Genomic DNA, 25,156 nt, shown 5'->3' with positions numbered 1-25,156 from the left:
CTTCATATTTTTCCTCCCTTTTTTTTTTTTTTAAAGGTAATGTGGCTTTAGATAACCTACAGATAAAAGAAAATGCTCTGGTAAGTTTTCAAACTATGTTGATCACTCAGTTAATTTGGTAAACTTTCAGAAATTCTTGGTTACTTGGTATCTGGTACCAGGTACCAGATAAAGTGATTGAGTCACTCAGAGAAGGATTACTTTTTGAACTGTTTGCTTTAGGAAAATCTGAGATTAAAAATTTAGATTTTTTTTTCCTGTTGATCAAAATGCTCTCTTAGAAAGTGAAATGTTTTTCCTTGACTTAATTTGACTGAACAGATTTGTAGCAGACATTTGTCTTACTTTAAATAATTTTCTCCAGAATTATCTTTACATATTTGGTAAATAAGAATTTGACTTTAACAATTTTTCAAATGAATAATTGCATTTTTGGAAATACATTGACAGTCCAGCCTTACAATATTATGGTAATATTAAGAGGTCAAGTAGATTTTTTGGATTCTAGCGCTCTATCTCCTATTTCCCCTCCTGGTCTGTTAGGCTTTAGCCTATCAGACTTAATTTGATTTTACAAAGTCTTAAGAATGAGTTTGTTTTGTTTTTTTTTTTTTAAGATTTTATTTATCTGTTTTAGAGAGAGAGAGAGAAAGAGTGAGAGCACACAGACGTGAGGGGTGGGAGGGGCAGAGGGAGTGGGAGAAAGTGAATCCCAAGCAGACTCTGTGCTGAGCTTGGAGCCTGATGCAGGGCTTAGTCTCACAACCCTGAGACCATGACCTAAGCCAAAAATCAAGAGTCAGAATGTTAACCCACTGAGCCACCCAGATGCCTCAAAATGAGTTTATTCTTTAATTAATAGGTCAGATTTCTAACAACTACAGTACGTTTTATAATCCCAGTGTTGACTTCTGGTTGGATTTCTACATGATGAACTGTGTAATTAAGGAGAGTCTTATACCCAAAGTGCTCAAATGACTGGTCTCAGGGAACCCAGTTTTGGATATTAAAGATCTTAAGAATAGAACTTTGTCACGTGGAGTAACAATTGATTTTGTTCTACTGAAAACAACTTGGCAGGTATGCTGGAAAGGGCATGGACCTTGGAGTGTGGCAGACCTGGGTTTCAGTGCTGGTTCTGCCCTTTTACCAGCTATGTGACTTTTGTCAAGTTTCTAAGTTTCTGTGAGCATCAGTTTAATCATCTTTAAATTGGAGTTAATAGTACAAAATAATATAGTATGTCTTTGCTTTTGTGGCTTCACTAGAATTAAAAGTAGTGGGAACTCAAAATATTTAAATTTTTTTCCCTTCCTTTATTTATATAGGATGCTACAACTTTTTAAATTTTACCCCAAAATTTAGAACGTAAGACTCTTTTGCTGGAGATTGGAGTAAAGGTTATTTTTTCCCTTTTTAGGAAAATATTTTAGAAGGAAAGAAGTATAAATAGAATTGGGTGAGGGCATCTGGGTGGCTCATTCTTTAACTATCAGCCTTTGGCTCAGGTCACAATCCCCAGGTCTTGGGATCGAGTCCCGCCTTGGGCTCCCTGCATGGTGGGAGGCCTGCTTCTCCCTCTCCCACTCCTCCTGTTTGTGTTCCCTCTCTCGCTGTGGCTCTCTCTGTCAAATAAATAAATAAAATCTTAAAAAAATAAATAATTGTGGTGCGAGGATATATTAGAGGATATTTAAGAGACAAATTGAACTCTGTATTAGTGTAGTTTGAATTTGGGTTATAGTTAAATATAGTAAATTATTTTGTAATTAATATTCTCCATTAATTCAAACTAGCCTCCTTTCCCCAATTAAATTGGATTGGTGAGGTTTTACTTTGACTATGGGTTCTTTACATTTATTTATTTATTTATCTATTTATTTATTTATTTATTTATAAAGATTTTATTTATTTATTTAACAGACAGAGATCACAAGTAGGCAGAGAGGCAGGTTGAGCAGAGAGAGGGGGAAGCAGGCTCTCTGAAACAGGCTCCCTTTTGAGCAGAGAGCCTGATAGGAGGCTTGATCCCAGGACCCTGGGATCATGACCTGAGCCGAAGGCAAAGGCTTTAACCCACTGAGCCACCCAGGCGCCCCTTTACATTTATTTTTTGTGAAAAATTATTTCATGAGGATCAAAATGCACATGAGCCTGAACTTTTAGAAGTGTATATAGTTCAGAGTTTGTATCCTGCATAACATAAAGTATAATATGAATGCCCTTGAATGCATTCCCCACCTCCCCAACTTGCCACTGCCACCTTGGGTGTAGAGCTGCTCTCTTAACCACCAGAGAGGAATTTTGTTTTTTGGTCTACAAAAAGATCAGTATTATGTTTAATTCCTGTTCACCTTGAATGCTTGCATAATCAGATGATTGGGTAAATTGATTATTTTAGTTAATTGTTACCTAAAGTGCTATATTTCAGTCACCAGGTTGATAGTATGCACTAAGGTAACAAATTGGTTAGATTGGTTTAATTTTTAGTAATTCTGATTGGTTTAATTTTTAATAATTCTAAAGACTCAAGTGATCATTGTGAATATTGGTATTGCTTAGTACTCTGTGAATAAAAAAGTCATTTGTACTTTCTAGTGGTTTGGAATCTGGATAAGTGAAAGTTTATTTTTATTAATTATTGGTACCTATCAATAACTTAATCTAAAGTAAATGCTAATTTGGTAAATAATAAGTGGAGAATCTCCCTTTCCTTTAAGATTCTTTTGCTTATTTACCATATATTTTATTTGAGTGAAAATAATTGTTCAGTTATTGTTTTCATCTAATTTTTGTGAAAGGACTCTTCCTTTTCCTATTTTAGTATTTTAGATAAACGGTGTCCATCATTATTTTAGGTTCATGGCATTTCCATCCATCTTGGTTTGGTTTGTTAAAACAAGTATTCAGTTTATCCAATTACTTTCTTTAGCTACAAACTCTTTTCCTATTGTTCCTATTTATAGTTTTGTTTCTCTTGTGGTTCATTCCTCAAAGTCCAGTTTGAGTCAGTAGAAACTCTTTATTTCAGGATGTCCTGAGTTACTCAGATACAGAAAACTTATTTCATGTTTTTCCTGTGAGATGATTGTGTATTGATTGATTGATTGATTGATTGTGTATTTAAATGATGATGTAAAGGTGATTTTGGGGGGAGCTTAGTAAATTAAGATGTCTTTTAAATTTTTTTCTTCCTTTTGAAGAGTGAGTTGGATGTTCCTTTTAAAGTCAAAGCTGGCCAAATTGGTAAGTACTCTTCACTTGAGTTATTCATAATCCTTTTAGTTTTTAATTTTTCTGGTGTTATTTGATCTAAAACAAAAATGTGAGAGAGTTTGGCTTATCTTGTTTAGAGCTTTTGGAGTTCTGGGCCTAAGATACATTATATGTAATATATAAATACTTCAGAACTTCTGCCAAAAGGGTAGAAAATTACTCTCTAAATAGAAGGACTTTTAAACTGTAATGATACTTTTTAGGTTTTGGTCCTACTACACAAAATATATCTTGATTTGCAAAATTGATATCTAAGTTCTGTATGCTTTTTCTTTAAAAGTGGAAGTAATATAATTTGCCAAGTGCTAGTAAATAAAATTTAAGTGTAGCTTATTTCCCTCATGTTTTGTTCAGTCATTTCACTTGATATACTATGCAGCAACGTGGTATAGAGGATATGTCTTGGTAAGTAGAAAGTCTTTGCAGCTAAACTCTTACCCTAAGATCATCCATAGCTAGCTTTCCTCTCTGTTGAAGAAATTTTTTAATAGAACACTAACCCGTGAAGTCCTCTCAACTGTTCATATTACCTGATTTTTCCTTTTTTTTAAATGTAGTTCACAGCCCTAGATAACTTGCCGTTACTTTAGAATTTTCACTTATGCCACCATCATTCCTTCCACTTCCATCACCCTGGTACTTCACCACATGGCTTTCCTTCTTCATTTGTTTTGTATTCAGGGGAGGCTTTGTCTTTCACTGTTCTAAGCATCTCAGCAACTACTTGAATACTTCTGTTTGAGTTTACTTTGTATCACCTATACATGTTCCTTTTAATATAAAGTAATGTTTTTATGTTTCTGTCTCTTGAAACAGATGACACTCCCTTAGATTGAAAGCATCCCTAGGGCAGGCATTATCTTTTTCGCTTGTCTGTTATACAGAGCCGTGTGCTGAGTGAAGTGGTGACATTTAGCTGTGGTGATATCTGGAAGTACTGTGGTCCTGCATGCTTAGTTGAAATCCTAGAGTAAAGTTAATGCCATTCATTTATCCTTTTTTCCTTAGAGATGTTTATGCACACAGTGTTATGTGTGAGACTACGTAGGTAGCTGTGGGAGAGGCAAGGATAAATATATGTTTGTCTTCAAAGAAGTTAGATCCAATTTTAGGACATAGTATTAAAATTGCATTTCTGGGGTACTGGGTGAGTTATATGTGACTAAAGAACTTTTACATTATTCATTATGTTATTAGAACTAGGTTTACATTTTAGAAGAGGTTTGCTAAAGTTTCAGAATTTGTTCTTTTGTCTTTTAAAGCATAAAAATTTAATGACTCCCTTCAGGGTTACTCACTGACCCTTTACATATAAGGATAAAAGCATATTTTTTAAAATGTTTATCCCTTTTTTGGTTTATGGAGCATTTCTATTAGTCATTAAATTTTTCTTAGGTTAAAATATTACACCTAACCTGTAAAGTCAGTGTGGTTAAGTAAGCTCAAGAATGTTCTGGTTTTCTAAGAGCTAGACATATTTGTGGGTGCTCCTTGGTTATCCTTTTACTTAAAAGATTAAAGAATTTCCTATTCCGTAAATGGAAGGCAGTGATATAACTAACTCAGTTCCAGTGGAATTCAGGATAATGAAGGATGGGAGGATAATGAGTGAGGATAAATGGAGAGAAGAAAAGGTCTAGGGAACAGACATCCTTTTTTTGGTGTGCTATAAAGGGGCATTTCTGACTTTTTCAGTCTCATGCTCACCATAAAGGGAATCAATCAACTTCTATTAATAAAATAGAAGGTACTTTTTTTTTTTTGAGATTTTTTTTATGTTGGAGACAGAGAATGTGCATGTGAGCAGGGGGAGGGGTGAAAGAAAGTTGGGGAGAGAGAATCTTGAGCAGACTCTATGCCCAGCACCTTGCCCATCGCAGAGCTTCATCTCAGGACCCTGAGATCATAATCTGAGTGGAAATAAGAATCATATGCCCAACTGACTGAGCCACCCAACCGTCCCTCAAATCAACTTTTTCAGAGTTTATGACTTAGCTACATATGTAACAGTATCTGTTATAAATATAGGTGGTTCTTACTCTAAAGTCATTAGACTTAGAAATGGCCCAGAAGTACACTGGCATTACGTCTAGACTCCACCAACATGGGAACGGTTTAGGAAACTCAACAGGTTTATAGACAGAAGGAAAAATAAATAAAAAAAAAAGATTTTATTTATTTATTTGACAGAGAGAGACACAAGAGAGGGAACACAGCAGAGGGAGTTGGAGAGGGAGAAGCTTGATGATGATGCCGGGCTTGAGCCCAGAACCCTGGGATCATGACCCCAGCTGAAGGCAGATGCTTAATGACTGAGCCATCCAGGTGCCCCAGAAAAAAAATAATATTTAAATGGAGAAATAATGTGAACCCTGGGAATAGATTCCTAGCTAAAACTGTTTACCAGCATAAGCCATGCAGGTGAATCAAAGTATGCCCCCTTACGTGTGTTATTTTATTGTTTCTTCTGCTTATTATGCTGTTAGACTGTTTTTTGAACTTCAGACATTTTTATTTAAAGGTGCCAGTGATTGTGGTGGTATAAGTAGTTGGGTCACTCTGGTATCCACATTGATGACTTAGGTAGATTTATGTAATTTATTTAACTTCTCTGGGAGTGAGTTTTCTGTTTTCAAAATTGAAATAGTAGCTTCCTCATTCTTCTTGTCTGTTGGGAATATCAAATGAGATGATCCCAGAAAGTTTGAAAAGTGTAAAGCATAGTATGAATAGTTCAAATAGTAATTAATGTGGAAGAGATCTTTGCAAACTTCAGTGTTGGAGTTTTTAAAATTTTTTTCTGAGTGATATACATACTATGTGTGTGATGGGTTTTGTTATACTTTTTCTCTAAATGGAAAGTGGGAAATGTGTATCTTCTGGAGTAGCCCAAAAAAGAATTTAAGGTTCAAATTATGTTTCTTTAGATAAATTAACTTTGAAGATTCCTTGGAAGAACCTTTATGGAGAAGCAGTTATTGCGACCCTAGAGGGACTCTACCTGCTTGTTGTCCCTGGAGCAAGTATGTTGTTTTAGGTTATAACCATTCAGCAACAGCACAGTGAAATTAAATGGTTACCTGGTTAAGTATTTTATTATGTTTAATAAAATAGAAGGTACTTTAAATAAATTAACTGCATACATACATACACGTATATATTTTACATTTTACATACATACGCATATATATTGCCGGGATTGTACATAAAATATTTTTATGTTATTGTTGGGAAGAATAATTCCAACCATTTGTTAAATTTATTATCTTCTCTGCGAATAATTATTTTGCAACTAAGCCTTCATTTTAAGTTTGAGATGCATTAAAAATTTGCTTTTGGAGAAGGAAATGAAATAAGTTTTTAAAAAGTGCTGATGTGTTAATCTACAGATTTAAAGAATGGACATTTTTTCCCTCTATTTTGTTGCTTCTCATTTTGAGAGAATGCTCATTCAAAAATGTGTGTGAAATAAGTAATTTTTTTCTATCATAAATGAAAATATTTTAATTTTTAATGAATGTATATAAAGCAATAGTGTTTATTTAGGTAATATATTTTGTTCAGCTGTTTGTTCAGTTATAAGAACAATGTAATGTTAAGAAAAGTTTGGATATTTTAGGGAAAAATTACTTGTTTTCCCAACCATAAAGCAAACACAGTTTTTATTTTTATATTCTGCTTTCCATCCTTTACTATATACATATTTAATTTGATGTAGCATTTATCACATTATGTATACAACATGGATCTGTTATTTTACTTAATGTACATATTTTTGGTATATGATGGGGTAATTTTGAAAGGCTGTATGATATTTTATTGTGTGGTGCCTACTGTTTTGGGCTCTTACATTGAACATTATAAACACCTCATTCTTATATATTCTTTTTTGTTCTTTTGTATTATTTCCTTGGGATACATTATCAGAAATGAGATTTCTGGATAAAAAGGAGATATATTTTCTAATTGTTGGTATATAGTCTTAAACTCGGAAAGTCTTTTTATTAATCTTATTGATAACCAGTTAGTAATGGATGTTACATGTTTTTTATAGTTACCCAAAATTTTACTCCTCAGACAAAAATAATTGGAAATTATGTTATATTTTCTGCCTTCCTTCTTTTTCTCCCTTTTACCTTTCTACTCATTCTTTCCCCCCCACCCTTTTTCCTTTCTTCCTCTCTCCCTTTAATTCCTTTCTGTCTCTCCTTTCTGTTTTGATTAAAGCTTTGTAAATAAATAGGAATCATTTATTTATGTTTAAGCTTTTTGTAAAACTAATTTAAAGAATGCAGCTCTTTTGAATTACCAAAAAATGGCTTACAAGACTTATAAATACACACACAATCATAATGAGTTTGAACTTTTCCTCTTTATTTAATAATTGTATTTCCTAGTATGTGAACTTACTATATATTTTTAGGTATTAAATATGATGCTGAAAAAGAAGAAAAATCCTTGCAAGATATTAAACAGAAAGAGCTATCCCGAATTGAGGAAGCCCTTCAAAAAGCAGCGGAGAAAGGTACAATATGTTTGTTTCACACATGCTCTTAGCCAAAAGACTGAGAAGCGATACAATATGTTTGTTTTAGATAAGCTTACATATATTTAGGTTTTAGATATATTTAACGCACTGTAGAGAGGATGCTTTATTAAGCCTCCATAAGTTGTAGTTCCAAAGAAAGGATATTCTTTCAAAATCATATCTCAAAATTTTGACTAAATATTTTAATGACTTACACTTAGGAATCATTGCCATGTGATTGTTTGATCTCACTGCCAGTTTTATTTTCCCACTTTTCCTTGTTTTTATTGTGCTGTGTTTTAGAGACTTTTCTGTGAGATCTTGCAGATGTGTTTATTTCTGCCAAATGTTAATAGGTTCCTCCTCTACATTTTTAGGTATATCCATGGAAGATAGTTCAGCATATCAATATAGTGAAATAAATGTTTAGAGGAAATGGTGCTGTAATTCTATTTCTAGCTGTATCTCTTTATATTGTATAAGATATTTAAAAAAACTTGGTTCTTCAGTTTTCAACATTTTAACATCTTACCTTAAGGTTTAGTTTTTTTATTTTTATCTAAAAATAAATCTGATGACTATTTGGATTTGGTTTATGGAGCAAGAATAAGAATAAGATGAAAAAGCAATCTATAGAGTGATAAGTTGAAAGACTTTTCCAAACCTCCAGTATTTCTCTTTCAAGTCGGATCACACCCCAGTTCCTGATTGTATTCAGCATCGTAATCAGATATACTAAGAAATAATACTCAGATGTACTAAGATTTTGTTACCCGGCTTAAGCTGCTGACATTTAATTGAATCAATAAGAAATCTCTCTTAAAAATAGTTTGCTCATTGAAATTCTTTATCAATTATTCTGATTCTTTTTGCCTCAAGTGCTTTTTCTTATACAGAATTATTGATTCTTTTATAAAAAATTACTAAAATACTTAAAATACAGAGGAGGCTGTCTTAATGGAAGAAATTTCAAAAAACTTAAAAATGTTTTTCTTTTCTCTTTTTAATACTTGAGCATAATTTGTCTTCTGAAGTTTAAGAATTTGTATTTTTATGAAAACAGTATTCTTTTTTCTATTTTATGTGCTAAATAAAGCAAGATGAAAATTGTTTTGTCTTTATGACAATTCAGTGTGATTATTTACTCTTATTCACTCTTGGTTAATTAGTATATCTGGAAATAGTAACGTAAAATGAAGAGAAAGATTTGGAGAGCACTAGAATTTCACTTCTTTCTTGATGTAGGTCAGATTAAGTTTATTTTTGAACACACTATATTTAATGATACATGTTCATTAGTAGGCATATTGACATATATTTAGATAAATTGGTATATATAATAAAATGTATCATTATATATATAATATAGCATTATTATACACATATAATTATGTATATACAAAATTAAGTTATATTTTCCTTTTTCAGAAACAAACCTCCAATTCCTCTTTCTTTTTTATTTTTGGATGGAAATAACTGTGATTGTTTAAAAAATATTTTTGTGTTTGCAGTGAACTGCAAGAAAAAGCATGTATAGTCTCTCCCGTTCTAGTAGTGGACAGCTTAATTGGCAAATGATAATGTGCTGTATGTTCTGTATTGAGTACCTATGAAATTTTGACTCCTCAGTCTTTAATGCTTAGGAAATTCATATGTTTAGCCGTGGCAGAGAAGCTATTAAGGATGACTTGATATATAGGGTCTGAACATCTGTGGCACCATGTGTAAATAGGTCTATTAGGCTTACAAAGTATATAATAATAGCTTCTTGGATGATAAAATTTAGGTTTTGGTGGGATAGAACTTAAATTCAGAAAGTATACTCAGTTTTAACATTACTCTCTTAGATTTTTACAGGAAAATGTTTTGAGTATTAGAGAGAATTCTGGGTGCCTGGCTGGCTCAGTTGGTAGACATGTGACTCTTGATCTTGGGGTTATGGATTCAAGCCCCAAGTTGGGGGTAGAGATTACTTAAAAACAGTATCTTAAAAAAATTAAAGAGATGAATTGGGGAATATGGGATAACTGGGATATATGTTGATATTGGGTTTTTAAATTGCAATACATTTAATTATCTTGACTGAGTATAATTATTTTTCTAGTTTCTATAAATATCGGTCACATTTTCATGTATTATTATTCATGCGAATAATAAAAGACACCCTGGTCTTTAGATGCTTTGCATTTCACAATTATTAATAATTATTACTTAATACCATACTTTATTTTGAGGCTTATTATTTTTCTACTTATTTCTTGGTTTTAAAAGCACAAAGGTACCATCGCACATGTATAGAGACTCAAAGAGGTAGGGAAAATGATTCAACCCCAAGCAGCAGATAATAAAATTGGAAACAAAGTCCTCATGCTAATCTGCTTTAAAAAGCATTTTTACTTGATATGTTTCATTTGGTAAAATACAGTGCTGCCCACAATCGTGGGAAAAAATAAAACTGAAATATAAATGAGTTCATTTCTAAACATTTGGCCCAACTGTAAAAATAAACTTCTTGATGTTTTTCTCCTTTTATCTTACTGTAGTGAGTTTATTTTCCTGGAAAGGCTATTATAAAGTAAAGGGAAAGATGAAATTCCTAGTGAGGCCAAAGGTTCCCAAATCCTGTATATTCTGTATTTACAATTGTTAATTTTATCTAAGTGATATATATACACACTTTAAAATCAAATAGTTTTGCCAAAAAGACTTCTGATGAAAAATGTCAGTCTCTATTCCACTCTTCTTTACCCTTTAGACGCATTCCTTAAAGGGAACCATGATTTTAGATATACTAATGTTCTCTCATTATCTAATCTATTAATGTAAGGTATTATCTCAGCTTTTCTCTTATGGTAGTCAAGAAGTTTACTTCTCTTACCATCTCCTTTCAATTTAAATTCCCCTCCCTCTCCTCATAATATGGTCATATCATAATTTTTGGCTATTTACTAGTCAAAATTTATATTACTATGACTGTAATTCACTGTGTAGGTCAAATGTACTATGATTATATTTCCTTTCTTATGCAACCTTTTGTTTTTCTTGAATTTGTAAATACTTTTTCATTTGCTTTGTTTTCTGTGTAAATTTACCTTTAATTCTTTTCACTTGCTACGTGAAATCTGTTACATGACTATCAGTGTTACTGTCCAATTGCCCCATCCACCTATTGGTCTCCTTCTTGGACCCAGTTTTCTCTTAGAGATCTCGCTTTGAAATGGTTGTTTTTTCAGTCCTGCTGCACGCACAGTTGTCGTCCTAGAATTGGTCTTCATCTGTTTTCTGTGTTTAATTCACTGTTTTCTGGGTCCTTTGAGTTTTGTTCATTAGTTTGTTACTTTACTTTGCTTAAGTGTATCTAGTAGCTTTTAAGAAAGGATACGTTGGATATAATTGTTAAAATCCTTTCAAGTTTGAAAGTCTTTTTTTTTTTTTTTTACTTAAGCACTTGTTTTAGTTGGCTGGGGATAGAATGCTAGGTTTAAAATTAGAATTTTGAAGGCAATATTGTTTAGTTACCAGGTACTTTTGAGAACTTTGATGCCAATCTGCTCAACACATTGTTGGAAACAGAACAGTCAGAAAATCTATGAATCCTGCTGTCAAAAACCTTACATTTTACTTGCAAAAATAAGAAATGTGCATAATCAGTCATAAACAGGAAAATATGTTGAGTCTCATCAAAGAGGTACAGATAAGAGTGGTAAGGGAGTTCAGAATGAACATATTACATTAAGCCAAAGAGATCAGGGCAGACACTGTGAAGATAAATATTTCAGCTGTATTTAAAAGGTGAGTTTGCAGAAAAGGAGAAAGGGTTTTCTAGGTAGAGGAGACAGTAAAGAGAGGGGAGAATAGAACACGTATGGCGAACAGCTCAGAATTCGGGAGTTAGATGGAATGTAATTAGTTGTAAGTTCGAAAGCTCACTTTAGGTCAATTTTAAGAGATTTGAATGCCATGATGGTGACAATGGTGATGGTTATAACAATGATAGCAGCTAACACTTATTGAGCATTTACTAATTGCCACTCTTCAAAATGCTTTAGATGTATTAACTCATTTAACAGTCATAATTCTATAAGGCTATTACTGTTCCCATTTTACAGTTGAGAAGGTTGCAAGTTACATAATTTGTCCTAAGTCACACAGCTAGAAAATGTTAGGGCTATAATTCGAACCTACTCTGGCTCTATGTAGATCCTATATTTTTAGTTGTATCATGGTGGACTTTCCATCTGTAACCAGTGAGAGAGTCAGTAGTAAGTTTTTCTTTTTCTTTCTTTAAAAACCTAGGGGATGATGTCATCAAAGCTGTGTTTTAGGAAGGTTAAACTTACCTTCGTGTTTGGACTATATGTGAGGAGGGAAAAGGAGGACAGTGCTATGTAGCCATCACTAATAAGAATGGATAGAAAGGATTCAAACAGTGTATCTAAAGGGAACAAATCAGACTAAAACTAACTCTGAAGTTAGTGTAACTGTATTGTGTATCACAGCAATATTTCGTTCTGCAAATGGGCAAAACAATGAGCGAAAAGGGAACCAAAATAGCAGACTTTAGCACTGTTTGAAAATTTCAACTAATTCATTGAGACATTGGCCATAATTGATATTTGTCTGCCTTGCTTAATTTGAAATTGTTAATTGTTATAATTTCAATTATTAGGAAATTTTGTTGTAATATGATAATAAAGTTTGTATGTTGAACTAATGGAAATGGTTTCACTGTGAATATTTCCTTAGAAATAGATGGTTTTGTTGTCACCACATTTTTCCTGTCTGTTACATTTCTAATTCTTTGAATTAAGTTTAGACATGTTTTACATGTGAAATTAAGGTGTCTCTTAAATGCTTTGCATTCTGGTTATTGCTGCCATGCGGATGCAGGCGCACATTCAGGGGAGTTCATATATGGCTTGGAAAGCTTTGTTTACAAGGACATCAAGCCTGGTGGGTATGCATGGTTCATTATATCTAGCTATATAAAAAATTATATTCTTATCCATTCTTGAGCTTTTAATGGAGCCCATTTGATAATATACCATTTTTTAAAAGAAAATATGGAAATGTAATTCATGTTTTTCTCCTTTACCATCATTTCTGTTTCCCAGTGTTCTGTAGCTGTTTGTTCATTCACTAAATATTTAGTGTCGTCTTGTAGAAAGCCCTGTGCTGGAAGCTGAATGTTCATGGGGTGAAGCAAGTATGATCTACTGCCCTTGTGGAGCTTACAGTTTGATCTATAGATAACTTTCAAATCCAGGCTGCCTTTCTGACTTTAGGTTCTAGAGTGTGGTAGTTTCTCAATTATATTTAATTCCTCTCTGTAGCAGTGGTTTTCACACTTGTAAAAAGCAATAAAATGGAACAATTTTTAGTGAGTGAGACTTTATTTAGAGCCTTGATAAGAAGTGCTCCTCTGGGGTTCTTCAATCCTTCCTGATTTGCTTATCTCTATAGGAACTCCAGAGGCACATGTTGACTATTGTCTTATACAGTAGCATAGTGAAATTTGAGGCTTCTCAAAAGGCAGATTTGAGGGCTGACTGCTTTAAGACTTATAATAGGATTTTTTATATGGTAGGGAATTTAATACATACAAGTACATTAAAAATAATTCTGATATATAAAATAATTTGATATATTTTCTATAACTTTATAGAACTTTATATTAACTTAGTCATACTTAAAATTTGTTTTGATTAAGTGGCAAGTGGGGTCTGTGCTAGAAATGTAAACAATAACATTATGTTGGAATTACTTCTTCAGCTGGAAGCTTCTTTAATATTTTGGTCCTTTTGACCAATGGGAGAAGAATTTGCATGGAAAATTTCATAGCATTGAGTGAAACTACCCTGAAAGACATTTCTCTTTTAATAAAATCTACCCCTTTAGCAAGTGTAACTTACCATGTTAATTTGTCTCACAATTACTTTATTTAATATAAAAGATAGTCTGGAAATAGTCATGGCTCACTGTTCAATTTTGTTATAATTAGACCGACTTCCTGCAGTGTGCCAGGGCAGTATTTTCTGATTCTCCAAGGTACAAATGAATTCCAGTGGCCCATTCAAGTCATAACAAGAATCACTGGGTAACATTGATGATAAAAACAAACAACTCCTCCCGCATCCCCCCCAAATCCCCAAAACAGACAGTGGTCACTATAAAGGAAAACCCAATTGATTCACAGTTTCTTTTTTAAAAACACTGCATTAACCTGGATAAAAAACTAGGCCTAGAATACTGGCGATTCTGAAATGAGAATAGTTAATTTTGTTGATGATATTTTGATTCATTTGGCTAGGACTTAGTGTAGACTCATGATCATTTCATCTTTTTACTTTCTAAGCGTATGTTCCTTATTTTATGTCATTTAAAAAAATTATTCCAGAGCATGTTTCTCAAAAAGTCAAAACTATTTTCATAATACTAAAATAATATGTGATTTTTCACTGTGCCACCACTGGTGCTGATGGTGCAGAAGCAATGTTAGCTAAAATTGTGGCTGCCTTAGCATGAATCAGGACAGTGGCACCAAACTTCCCTAGCAGCCAGCCATTGCATTGTTCACTACTGTGTACTCACAGTAAAAAATAAGATGAAACAAAAGAAAAAGAGCACCAGTTTTACTTAAGAATATTCTTGGTTGGGGCACCTGGGTGGCTCAGTGCGTTAGGCCTCTGGCTTTGGCTCAGGTCATGATCCCAGGGTCCTGGGATCGAGCCCCGCGTCGAGCTCTTTGCTCAGCGGGGAGCCTGCTTCCCCCTCTCTCTCTCTCTGCCTGCCTCTCTGCCTGCTTGTGATCTGTCTGTCAAATAAATAAATAAAATCTTAAAAAAAATGTTCTTGGTGGACTAGGAAAAATTTAATTTTAATAAACTTAAGCTCTTAAGTATATGTCTTTAATATTTTATGTGACGAAGGAAATAAGTATTAAGCACTTAATAAGGATAATTGTCTCAAGGAAAAATACCTGTGCATTGTTTGAATTGTCAGCTGAACAAGTTGCTTTTTTCCTGGAAAACCACTTTACATGGAAGAGTGATTGACAGACTATTATTCAGATTTGGGTGTTTAGTAGATACTTCAACAAAACAACTTCAAGAAAAAACAGCTGATGTTGTTTGTTGCCAATGATAAGATTTTTTTAGCTTTGAGCAAAAATTGGAATTTTGGAAAACTTTATTTGCCACCCGGAGCTTGGCAGCTTCCCAGTACTTAAAGACTTTTCTGATGATATTGGTGGTGTTACTAACAAATGTGATTTTTTATATTAAATAATGAGATCAGTCAACATTGAGGTGATCTGCATAATTCAATGAAGCAATATTTTCATATTATCAATGTATAATAAAAATCAGATATGTGTCAAAGGTCCATTTAAAGTGTAAGGGCAGATGAGTTGATTTTAATTCATGTGAAAAAATTATTGATAGAGTTTCAGATTCCAAAATGCAACTAACCTTTAAGAAATTACCATGTGTTGAGTTTGGGCGTAGTATCCATAATTACATGAAAAGATCATGAGGATGTTCCTCCTGTTTTATTACATATCTGTGATTAGGTCAGATTTTTTTCATGTGCTTGAATGTAAACAACATTTCAACAGCCCAAAGGCAGAAGGAGATAGGTGAATCTAGCTGTCTTCTGCCAAGCCAGACATTAAAGAGATTTGTAAGAATGTTAAACAATGCTAATCTTTCTACCACAACTTTTTGCTTGGAAATGTGGTTATATTCATAAATATGTGTTATTAGTGCTATCACTTTTTAATTTTATTTTTATATAATGTCTTAAAATTATGAATTAATAAATATTTTTTAAAATTTCTCCATCTTGATTTCCAGTATGGTAAATATCAATAATTGTAACCCACACTAATAAAAAACTTTTTAGGGTTCTCAAGTTAAGTGTGTCATGAGACCAAAATATTTGAGGACTAATTTAGAGAGTGATACAAAAATCATAAATTTAGTATTCATCAGATTAAATAAAACTTTCTCTAAAGAACCTTGTGTCAGTCAGAGTAGATTTTGAAACTACTTGGAGAGTTTTAAACATGGTACATATAACAGTGATATCAAAGATGGAACTAGGGGCTGAAACAGTTGTGAAGCCAGGAACATAATATAAGGTCAGGTAAGAAGAGTGAGTTATGGTAGAATCTAAACCCAGGCAGCTGGACCTGTTTCTGAAAGCTGTTCTAGCCAAGTGGGATGGTTTTTAGGGCTACTCTGGCTTTCTTGTTTCTTTTCAAGTGATATTTCTTTGAAAACTTAAGTCTTTCTCTAAATGTTTAATTTATGCATGAAAAAGACTTAGGGACCATCATTATGGCAAGAGATACTGGTAGTAGCAAAATCCAGATTCTTTATGTATTTATTAAATATTTTCTACTTGAAACTCAGGGTTTTATTCTTGAAATCAGGGATTTGGTTCTTAGTTTTATAGTGGCAGGACAATTTGCTTTAAAATATCAAGGGAGAACAATTTAGAATTTCAAGCCAAATTTCATTTATATTCTATCAAAAACTATGTATATAACATGAACTGAACTTATATATTTTATTATAATGTTCAGATGTGGATTCTTTGATTCATTTGAACAGATGCATGTCATGTACTTTGTGCCCATGTACTGGATCATTCTTGTCCTAATGAAGCCTCCTGCCTGGTGACAAGACAGTTGTACATACATTTCTGTTTTGGTATAATCACTGCTTAATGGAAGTCTATATAAAGTGCAGAGGTAGATGGCCCCTGCTTGAAATAGTTGAAGAAAGCTTCAGACAGGCCCTAGTGGACCTGAGATTTGGGGGGGCCTCCTAGGAGTTTGCCTGGTGAAGAACTTCAAGGAAAGCAGCTGAAGTTCAGAGAATGATCTATGTATATAGAGAGGTGCATTAGCCATTAGAAAGTTAGGCTTGTTTTGGAAATTACGGATAGTGTTTCTGAAGTGTCCGGTGCAAGGATGAGTAGAAGATACAGAATGACACAGGGAGGTAGGGGTTAGGTCATGAAAGGACCTTTGTGTCATGCAAACACTTTTTCATTTTATCTGCCAGGCTGCAGAGAGCCTTTAAAAGAGTTTTGAGCAGGGGATTAACAGGCTGTGAGTGCTATTTTATTTTATTTTTTATTTTTAAAGATTTTATTTATTTGACAGAGCTCACAAGTAGGCTGAGAGACAGGCAGAGAGAGAGGAGGAAGCAGGCTCCCTGATGAGCAGAGAGTCTGATGCGGGGCTCCATCCCAGGACCCTGGGATCATGACCTGAGCTGAAAGCAGAGACTTTAACCCACTGAGCCACCCAGGTGCCCCAGTGAATGGTATTTTAGACGGTATCAGTCTGGGGGCGCCATAGAAGAATGTTTAGTAGGAGGTAGAATGGAGACTGGAGACAGGGCAGACCATACAGAGACCACCTTGAGTGCAGACTAGAGATGATGTCTAGTAGGAAGTGAAATGTAAAGGTTTGTAGCTTGAATAAGTGGGTACTGGTTAATGCCATGAATGTGAGGCAGTGCCAAGTAAAAGAGGATGAGGTTTTAAAGAAATTAATTATTAAGTCAATTTTAAAATACAGTTCAGTGTACATTTTTTGCCTCTTTGGTGTTCTTTGTATCCTTAACTCATTAAAGGATTTTGCTTGTGAGGTGTATCATCCAGAGGAATCATCTGTCAGCAACCTACCCATTCATTTCATTTGTGTTCCTGTGTCGCTACCATATACTTAAGAAAACCTCCCCTGAAAGTTTTATTCTGTCATTATTACATTTCCAATATTTTGATAACATTGAAATTAAAATTAAACTTTGTATTGTGAAAAGTCATAAATATTAAAAAGGGCTTTATATATGGATATTTTGCCTAATTTTTGTATAACTGTATTTGCCAAGTTATTTGCTGAATTAAAGGAGGTTAGTCTAAAGAAGGTTTGTGAATTTCTGTTTGTATTGAAATAGCAGGTCCGTTTAGAATAAAGTAAAGTGAATTGTACCAAAATTTGCTGTCAGGAAGAATTCTCTTGTTTTCTTTTCTGTCCTCTAGTCTGCTAACTTGAATTTTATCCTTTTCTCACTAAAATGCTTCCACTGAGAAGGACGTAAACGTAAAAAGCACAAAAAACATTTTAAGAAACGTTTTAAAGGTCTTGATCGCTCGAAAGGTAGGTAAAAGTAGTTTTTATGCCATGTGTTATTTATACACATCGCCACTTGATTTCTGTCTTCGAAGGTAAAATGAATGTTAGATACAATGTAACTTCAAAAATAACTTTTAAGTTGGAAATTGCATATTAAAATCTAAAATAAAACAAGGACACCAGAATAGGCTGTCCTTTCTATTGAGTAGTGCCTTAGCTATCCTTTGGTCATTTGATTATGAAGTATGCGAGAATTTCAACTTTTGACCTTGTATTTTTCCATTTTTTATAGATAAACCAAAAGAAGCCAAAAAGGATACATTTTTGGAAAAGTTGGCAACCCAAGTAATTAAAAATGTACAAGTAAAAATCACAGACATTCACATTAAATATGAAGATGATGTAAGTAATTTCAATTTATTTAAAGTTAGTAATTAAATGTGTATTTTATGATAGTTATTGATTTATCTAGATATGGGTTGCCTGTACTGGATTTTAAATCCAAGGTTGTTCTTTTTGTTTGTTTGTTTGTTTGTTTGTTTTTTCTGATGAATACACTGCCGTATCTTCTTTCCTGTGTTACACCTTTTTTGCTAGGCATTTGTATGTATAAATATAAAACCACCATATGCTCCTTTCTAAAGGTAATATGACAGATTTTCCAGTTGTCCTCTATTTTTTATTTTGAATTTTAATGCTGTAAGACATACGCTGTTACAACTTTAAGGAACTATATTGACAAAAAAATTAGTTCCAAGTGGTGATGGAAACCATCAATCATAATGGTAGTTGGTAGAGAGGAGGCTAAACCCCCAGTCAGTAGACTGCTGGTCCCATTCTCTTTACATTCCTTCAAATTGAATTGAACCTGCACAACTTACATACATGTGCAAAACTGTATTTAGAAACCACACTTTACTTATAACCAAAGTTTAATGTCAGTTGATTAAAAAATTGCTGATTAATTTTAGTTAATCTAAATATATGTTGCTTCATTTTCAAGTTTGAAAAGTATGTAAAATAAGCTTGAATTTTTTTATTTACCTAAGAATATGGAAATATTATTTCATCTCTTCTAAAATTTGGATTTAATTAAAGCTGTGCTGACATATATAGAATTTATTTTCTTTTCCTGATAAATTCATTATAGAACTTAAATTTCAATAAGACACATTTGTAGTTTTGCAAGATAAACTATCTCTATCTTATATTGACTTTACCTTATATCTTTATATATATAAAGATATATATATATCTTTTTTATATATATATATCTTTTTATATATATATATATCTTTTATATATCTTTACCTTATATCTTTACTTTATCTTATATTTACTTTGATTTTATGTGGTCATTAAACTGAATTTTGTCAACAAATAAATGTCAAAAAACCCAACTCATCAATGCCCTTGTTTAAACAAACTTAGCAAAATAAATCAGCTCAACACATCATGGAAATAAAAGAATTATTCTTAAAACTTATGGCTTATTGATGAATGAGAACCTCAGTTTGAACTCAAACTAAGTTTTTTTACTGAGCAAGTACAATTAGAAAGGTACGTCATGTCTCTCTCTTTAATAAAAAAAATACAGAGAGGCATAGGAATGGCCAAGTACATCAATTATGTTTAAGTTGGTATCATTGACAAAGTATATTAAAATAATCTAAAAAAAGAATTAAAAAGTGCAGAGGGATCTTTCTTGTATCACTCTTTTTTCAATGTGGTCACCTTAATTATTGTATGTAGAGTAATGAAAACTAGAGTTTAGGAAGTGGGGAAACTAATAATTCATCATAAAGACACTCACTGGATGATAGTAGTAGTTTGTGGGTAGTGCCTTAGCAAGTGAGGTTGTGTGTTCATAAATATCCTTCTGAAACTGGTGCACATTATTTTGATCTAGTTGTCTGTAGGTATAAAAAGATGAGTTTGGGAATAAAGGAGGATATTAAAAACTGAGCTCACAATGTCCTTTGTGCTTCTCAGTTGTTCCAGAGCATGCATTTTTGCTACCTTGCGAAGGATCTGTGCTCTGGAGTCTATGTGACTATACCCTGGATGCTTTAGAACATTATGTTTTTTTCCCTTTCTCTTGAGTTTCCCTGGTTTCTGTAATGGCCCCCCAAAACTCTATAAGACTTGAACACCCTTACGATGTGTAAAACAATGACATTATACACAGTGTGGTACAGTATAACCATGGTGTGTCAGTATAACTTATGAATTGGAGATTAGGAGTAGAACAAAAGTTTCATAGGTTAAGAGACTGAGGAAATTAAATGTTAAGAATCTTGGGCATTTCCTAACAAAGCATTTTGAAAAGTTAAGGGTACTAAAGACTTAAAGAGACAGTTCACATTTCTAAGTGTGAAAATCGTAAATGTTTGAAAAGTAATTTAGTTGCCGTGTTATTCTCTGTGACATCTTGTTTTATTTGTCTTTGAAGAACATCTTTAATGATAGACATAAAGAAAACTGTTTCTTTTTCACTATTTAGACAAGAACCTAGTTAGTGAGCAAAGAGTTTACTTCATAATAAGAGTTCCACTGGGAAAGTGCCATGTCAATGTCCTGCCTGCAAAATATGGATAATCTTAGCCTTGTTTTTCTCTTTTCTCCTCTTCTTTTTCCCCCCACAAATCCATTTGGGTTGTGTGACTTACTTGTAAACTAATTGCCCTATGTTGCCCATTGTACAGAGTGGATCATGGATTCACTCTCCCCATCAGTGGATTTTAATGACACCTTTTCTTTTTTGCTAGGTCACTGATCCACAGCAGCCTCTGTCATTTGGTATCACACTGGGAGAACTTAGTCTGTTGGTAATGTTGGCCTTATTAACGATTTTTGTGAAACTTGTTAAATATTCCCGAGTCACAGGGTGAATTGCCTCAAATCAACTATGGATACAAATAGCTATTTTATTTTTATATATAATTTTTTCACAGTTTTTCTAGAAGTTCAGAATTTATAGTGATGCTGTTATTATATTCTCTAATTATTTTGATTTGTCTTTGAACTTAAAGAAATATCAAAATACCAATATCAAACATTTTTAAAGAATTAAAAGCTATATCTTAAACAAGTGGGAAAATAGGGAAAGGTAAATTTTTATAGATCATGTTCTCATTCTTGGTATAGGCAGGTAGAATTTCCAAATAGCTTGTAAATGTGTATTTGTACCTGTGTGTGTGCGTATGTGTGTGTGTGTGTGTGTGTGAGTGTGAGTGTGTGTTTGAGTATTATATTGAGATGTATATAAGGTCATTTATTTTGGTTATATATTTTATTTTACATTTTAAAATTTAAAAATTTATATTTCATTTTATTATACAGTTTGGTTTTTCTCCTAAAGATCATTAAGGGTAGATAGTATGTACATTCATTCAGGTTGGACATTTTCCCCTCTATTTTCTGTGGATAACTAAGTGGTAGGAAAAAATGTCTTAAAGTTAAGGACAGTGAACAGTAAATCTTGCTGGGTACATGTTTGTCTTAATGATAGTTATATGGAGAGCGCCTTAGTGTAGGGAAAGAAGAGGAAGAGAAATGATAGAGAAGTGGAATACTAGAGAAACAGAAAAAGGACATGATTACATAAAGGCCTTCAGAATGATATTTCCAAACAGATAAGTAGAGATGTCCATCAAATTGAAGACCAAAGCAGAAACACTGGAAAAAACAAACAAACAAACCCTGGAGAAACAAAGTTAAGGGAGTCAAGGAAGCTAGGGTTTATTTATTTTTTTAAGATTTATTTGTTTATTTATTTGACACAGAGAGAGATAGATCACAAGTAGGCAGAGCCTCAGGCAGAGAGAGAGGGGGAAGCAGGCTCCCTGCTAAGCAGAGAGCCAGATGCGGGGCTCGATCCCAGGACCCTGAGACCATGACCTGAGTGGAAGGCAGAGGCTTAACCCATTGAGCCACCCAGGTGCCCCAAAGCTAGTGTTTACTATGCTGTTTATCCTCTGCTTTTTTCCAAAATGATTTTTAAGTGGTTTTTGATTAAAAAAAAAGAAATATACAATAATAGGGACTAGAGATAATTGCTCCAGAAAAACCAGACTAACAGTATTAGTCATAAATGAGCGCAATATTTTATGTTAAGCTTCTTGCCAACAAAATTAAAAATTAAAAAATAGTTATGTACCTCTCATTGACTGAGAGAGGCATCCTAGTGTGTAAGAATGATATGTAATTTCCTTAGTGTGTATTGTTGTTTGATTTTCTGTATCTTTTCTCAGACTCTTCATACTGTTTTCTTTGCCTGTATTACTTTCTTCCCTTTGTCTCTCTGGTGATTCTGTTCAGGTTTTAATTCTTATGTTAGATATTACCTTGTCTTTCTTATTCCTTTTTTACTTTCCTCTTAGAATTTATCATTTTTTCTTTTATGCTCCCCATTATATTTTATTATAGTACCTGTCACATATTATTGTACTGGTTACCATGGTGATCTTCTGTCTAACCTTCATTCATTCACTGATAAAATAGTACCTTTATTTTGGAATTTTTGCGATGATTAAATGAGATAGTTTGTGTAAAGTATTTGGTACATGTGTGACTCAGTTATTTCTTGCTTCAACTACTACATTGACTATAATAACAACAGTAACCCCAAACTTAACTCTTTCCGTATCCATATCATTATCATTCCTTTTTCCATCTTTCCGATTACAGTCTAACTCATATGTAGGGTAATCTTCCCACCTCTGATCTGGATCCCATCCTCCCCATGTCCTGGGAGTCTTTTTTCCTCCCTTTCTCTCTGCCTCTTTTCCTCCCTTCTTTCTTTCCATCAATTTCCTTCTCTTTTCTAAATCTTCAACTCCCTTCCCTCCTACCACTCCTTCCTGTAAGCTAAATTTAAACACATTCAGGCCTGCCTTTTACAACCAAACTAAAAAGGCCTTCATGAATCTTCTCCCACTCCACCTAGGCCCCATCTAACTGCTACCTTCTCTTTCTCTTCTTTCCAACTCAACTTTTTGAGAGAATTCTCTACTTTTACTATCTTTGTTTCCCCACCCCTGCTGGTTCCTTACCCATTGACTCTGCTACTCCTCTGAAATTTTTCTTTACAAGTTCATTAGTAATACCCTGGCTGCTCAAAAAACTAATTTTAGTTTATCTCATTTGACATTGTTGATCATGCTGACTTTCTAGAAACATGGTCATGCTGTTATTTCCATATTCTTGTGGCTTTCTTTGCAATAATAATTTATTTGATATTTAAAAGAATGTGGAGCTTCACCATTTTATAGGCTTGCCCTCCCTCTCTCTTTTTATTCATACCCAATTCCTTCCACACAGATACAGAGTAGCTCAGCAGTTATTTTCTGAATGAATGAACTCATTTAAATTTGAACCTCCTCTTTATCCATTCTTCTGTTGAAGGGCATTTTGGCTCCTTCCACAGTTTGGCTATTGTGGACATTGCTGCTATGAACACTAGGGTACATATGGCCCTTCTTTTCACTACATCTGTATCTTTGGGGTAAATACCCAGTAAGGCATTTGCCAGGCTGTAGGGTAGCTCTATTTTTAATTTTTTGAGGAATCTCCACACTGTTTTCTAAAGTGGCTTCACCAACTTGCATTCCCACCAACAGTGTAAGAGGGTTCCCCTTTCTCCACATCCTCTCTGTTGTTTCTTGCCTTATTAATTTTTGCCTTTCTAACTGGTGTAGCGTGGTATTTCAGTGTGGTTTTGATTTGAATTTCCCTGATGGCTAATGATGATGAACATTTTTTCATGTGTCTGTTAGCCATTTGTATGTCTTCTGGTGAAGTGTCTGTTCATGTCTTCTGCCCATTTTTTTTTTTGACTTATCTGTTTTTTGGTGTTGACTTTGAGAAATTCCTTATAGAGCTTGGATATCAGCCCTTTGTCTGTACTGTCTTTTGCGAATGAATATCTTCTCCCATTCCATGGGTTGCCTCTTTTTGTTGACTATTTCCTTTGCTGTGCAGAAGCTTTTTATCTTGATGAAGACCTAAAAGTTCATTTTCGCTTTTTTTCCCCTTTCCTTTGGAGACATGTCTTGAAAGAAGTTGCCGATGTTGAAGAGATTACTGTCTATGTTCTCCTCTAGGATTTTGATGGATTCCTATCTCACAATGAGGTTTTTCATCCATTTTGAGTTTATCTTTGTGTATGGTGTAAGAGAATGGTCAAATTTCATTCTTCTGTACATAGCTGTCCAATTTTCCCAGCACCATTTATTGAAGAGACTGTCTTTTTTCCACTGGATATTTTTTCCTGCTTTGTTGAAGATTATTTGACCATAGAGTTGAGGGTCCGTATCTGGGCTCTCTACTCTGTTCCATTGGTCTGTATGTCTGTTTTTGTGCCAGTACCATGCTGTCTTGGTGATCACAGCTTTGTGATAAAGCTTGAAATCAGGCAACGTGATGCTCCCCCAGCTTTGTTTTTCTTTTTCAACATTTCCTTGGCAATTTGAGGTCTTCTCTGGTTCCATACAAATTTGAGGATTGTTTGTTCCAGCACTTTGAAAAATGTGGATGGTATTTTGATTGGAATGGCATTGTAAGTATAGATTGCTCTGGGCAGCATAGACATTTTAACAATGTTTATTTTTCTGATCTATAAGCATGGAATGTTTTTCCATCTTTTGTATCTTCTTCAGTTTCTTTCATAAGTGTTCTGTAGTGTAGTTCCTTGAGTATAGATCCTTTACCTCTTTGGTGAGGTTTATTCTAAGGTATCTTATGGTCCATATATACAATGGAATATTACTTAGCCTTCAGAAAGGATGAATACCCAACTTTTGCATCAACATGGATAGAACTGGAGGAGATTATGCTGAGTGAAATAAGTCAAGCAGAGAAAGTCAATTATCATATGGTTTCACTTGTGGAACATAAGGAATAACATGGAGGACTTTAGGAGAAGGAAAGGAAAAGTGAAGGGGGGAATTGGAGGGGGAGATGAACTATGAGAAACTGTGGACTCCGAGAAATAGACTGAGGGTTTTAGAGGGGGGAGGTTTGGGGGATGAGTGAGCCTGGTGGTCGGTATTAAGGAGAGCCTGTTTTGCATGGAGCACTGGGTGTTATACGTAGGCAATGAATCTTGGAACACTACATCAAAAACTAATGATGTACTGTATGGTGGACTAACATAACACAATAAAAAAAAAAGAAATTAGAACCTCCTCAATTCTATTTTC

The 25,156-nt window shown here is 33.7% G+C and overlaps 1 protein-coding gene across 1 annotated transcript in view; it reads left to right on the top strand.

Moving 5' to 3' along the window:
• The window catches only part of VPS13C (vacuolar protein sorting 13 homolog C), a 191,705-nt gene that overhangs the window by 14,357 nt on the left and 152,192 nt on the right, over nucleotides 1-25,156 (top strand). The window contains exons 2-7 of the mRNA XM_080807819.1: nucleotides 37-80; nucleotides 3,204-3,246; nucleotides 6,204-6,299; nucleotides 7,700-7,801; nucleotides 18,247-18,356; nucleotides 20,723-20,782. Coding sequence (XP_080663945.1) covers nucleotides 37-80; nucleotides 3,204-3,246; nucleotides 6,204-6,299; nucleotides 7,700-7,801; nucleotides 18,247-18,356; nucleotides 20,723-20,782 — 455 coding nt within the window. The remainder of the gene's footprint in view (nucleotides 1-36; nucleotides 81-3,203; nucleotides 3,247-6,203; nucleotides 6,300-7,699; nucleotides 7,802-18,246; nucleotides 18,357-20,722; nucleotides 20,783-25,156) is intronic.

This window comes from Martes martes (assembly GCF_963455335.1).
Source record: "Martes martes genome assembly, chromosome: 7".
NCBI classification, from domain to species: Eukaryota; Metazoa; Chordata; class Mammalia; order Carnivora; family Mustelidae; genus Martes; species Martes martes.
This window is presented reverse-complemented; position numbering and strand designations above follow the sequence as displayed.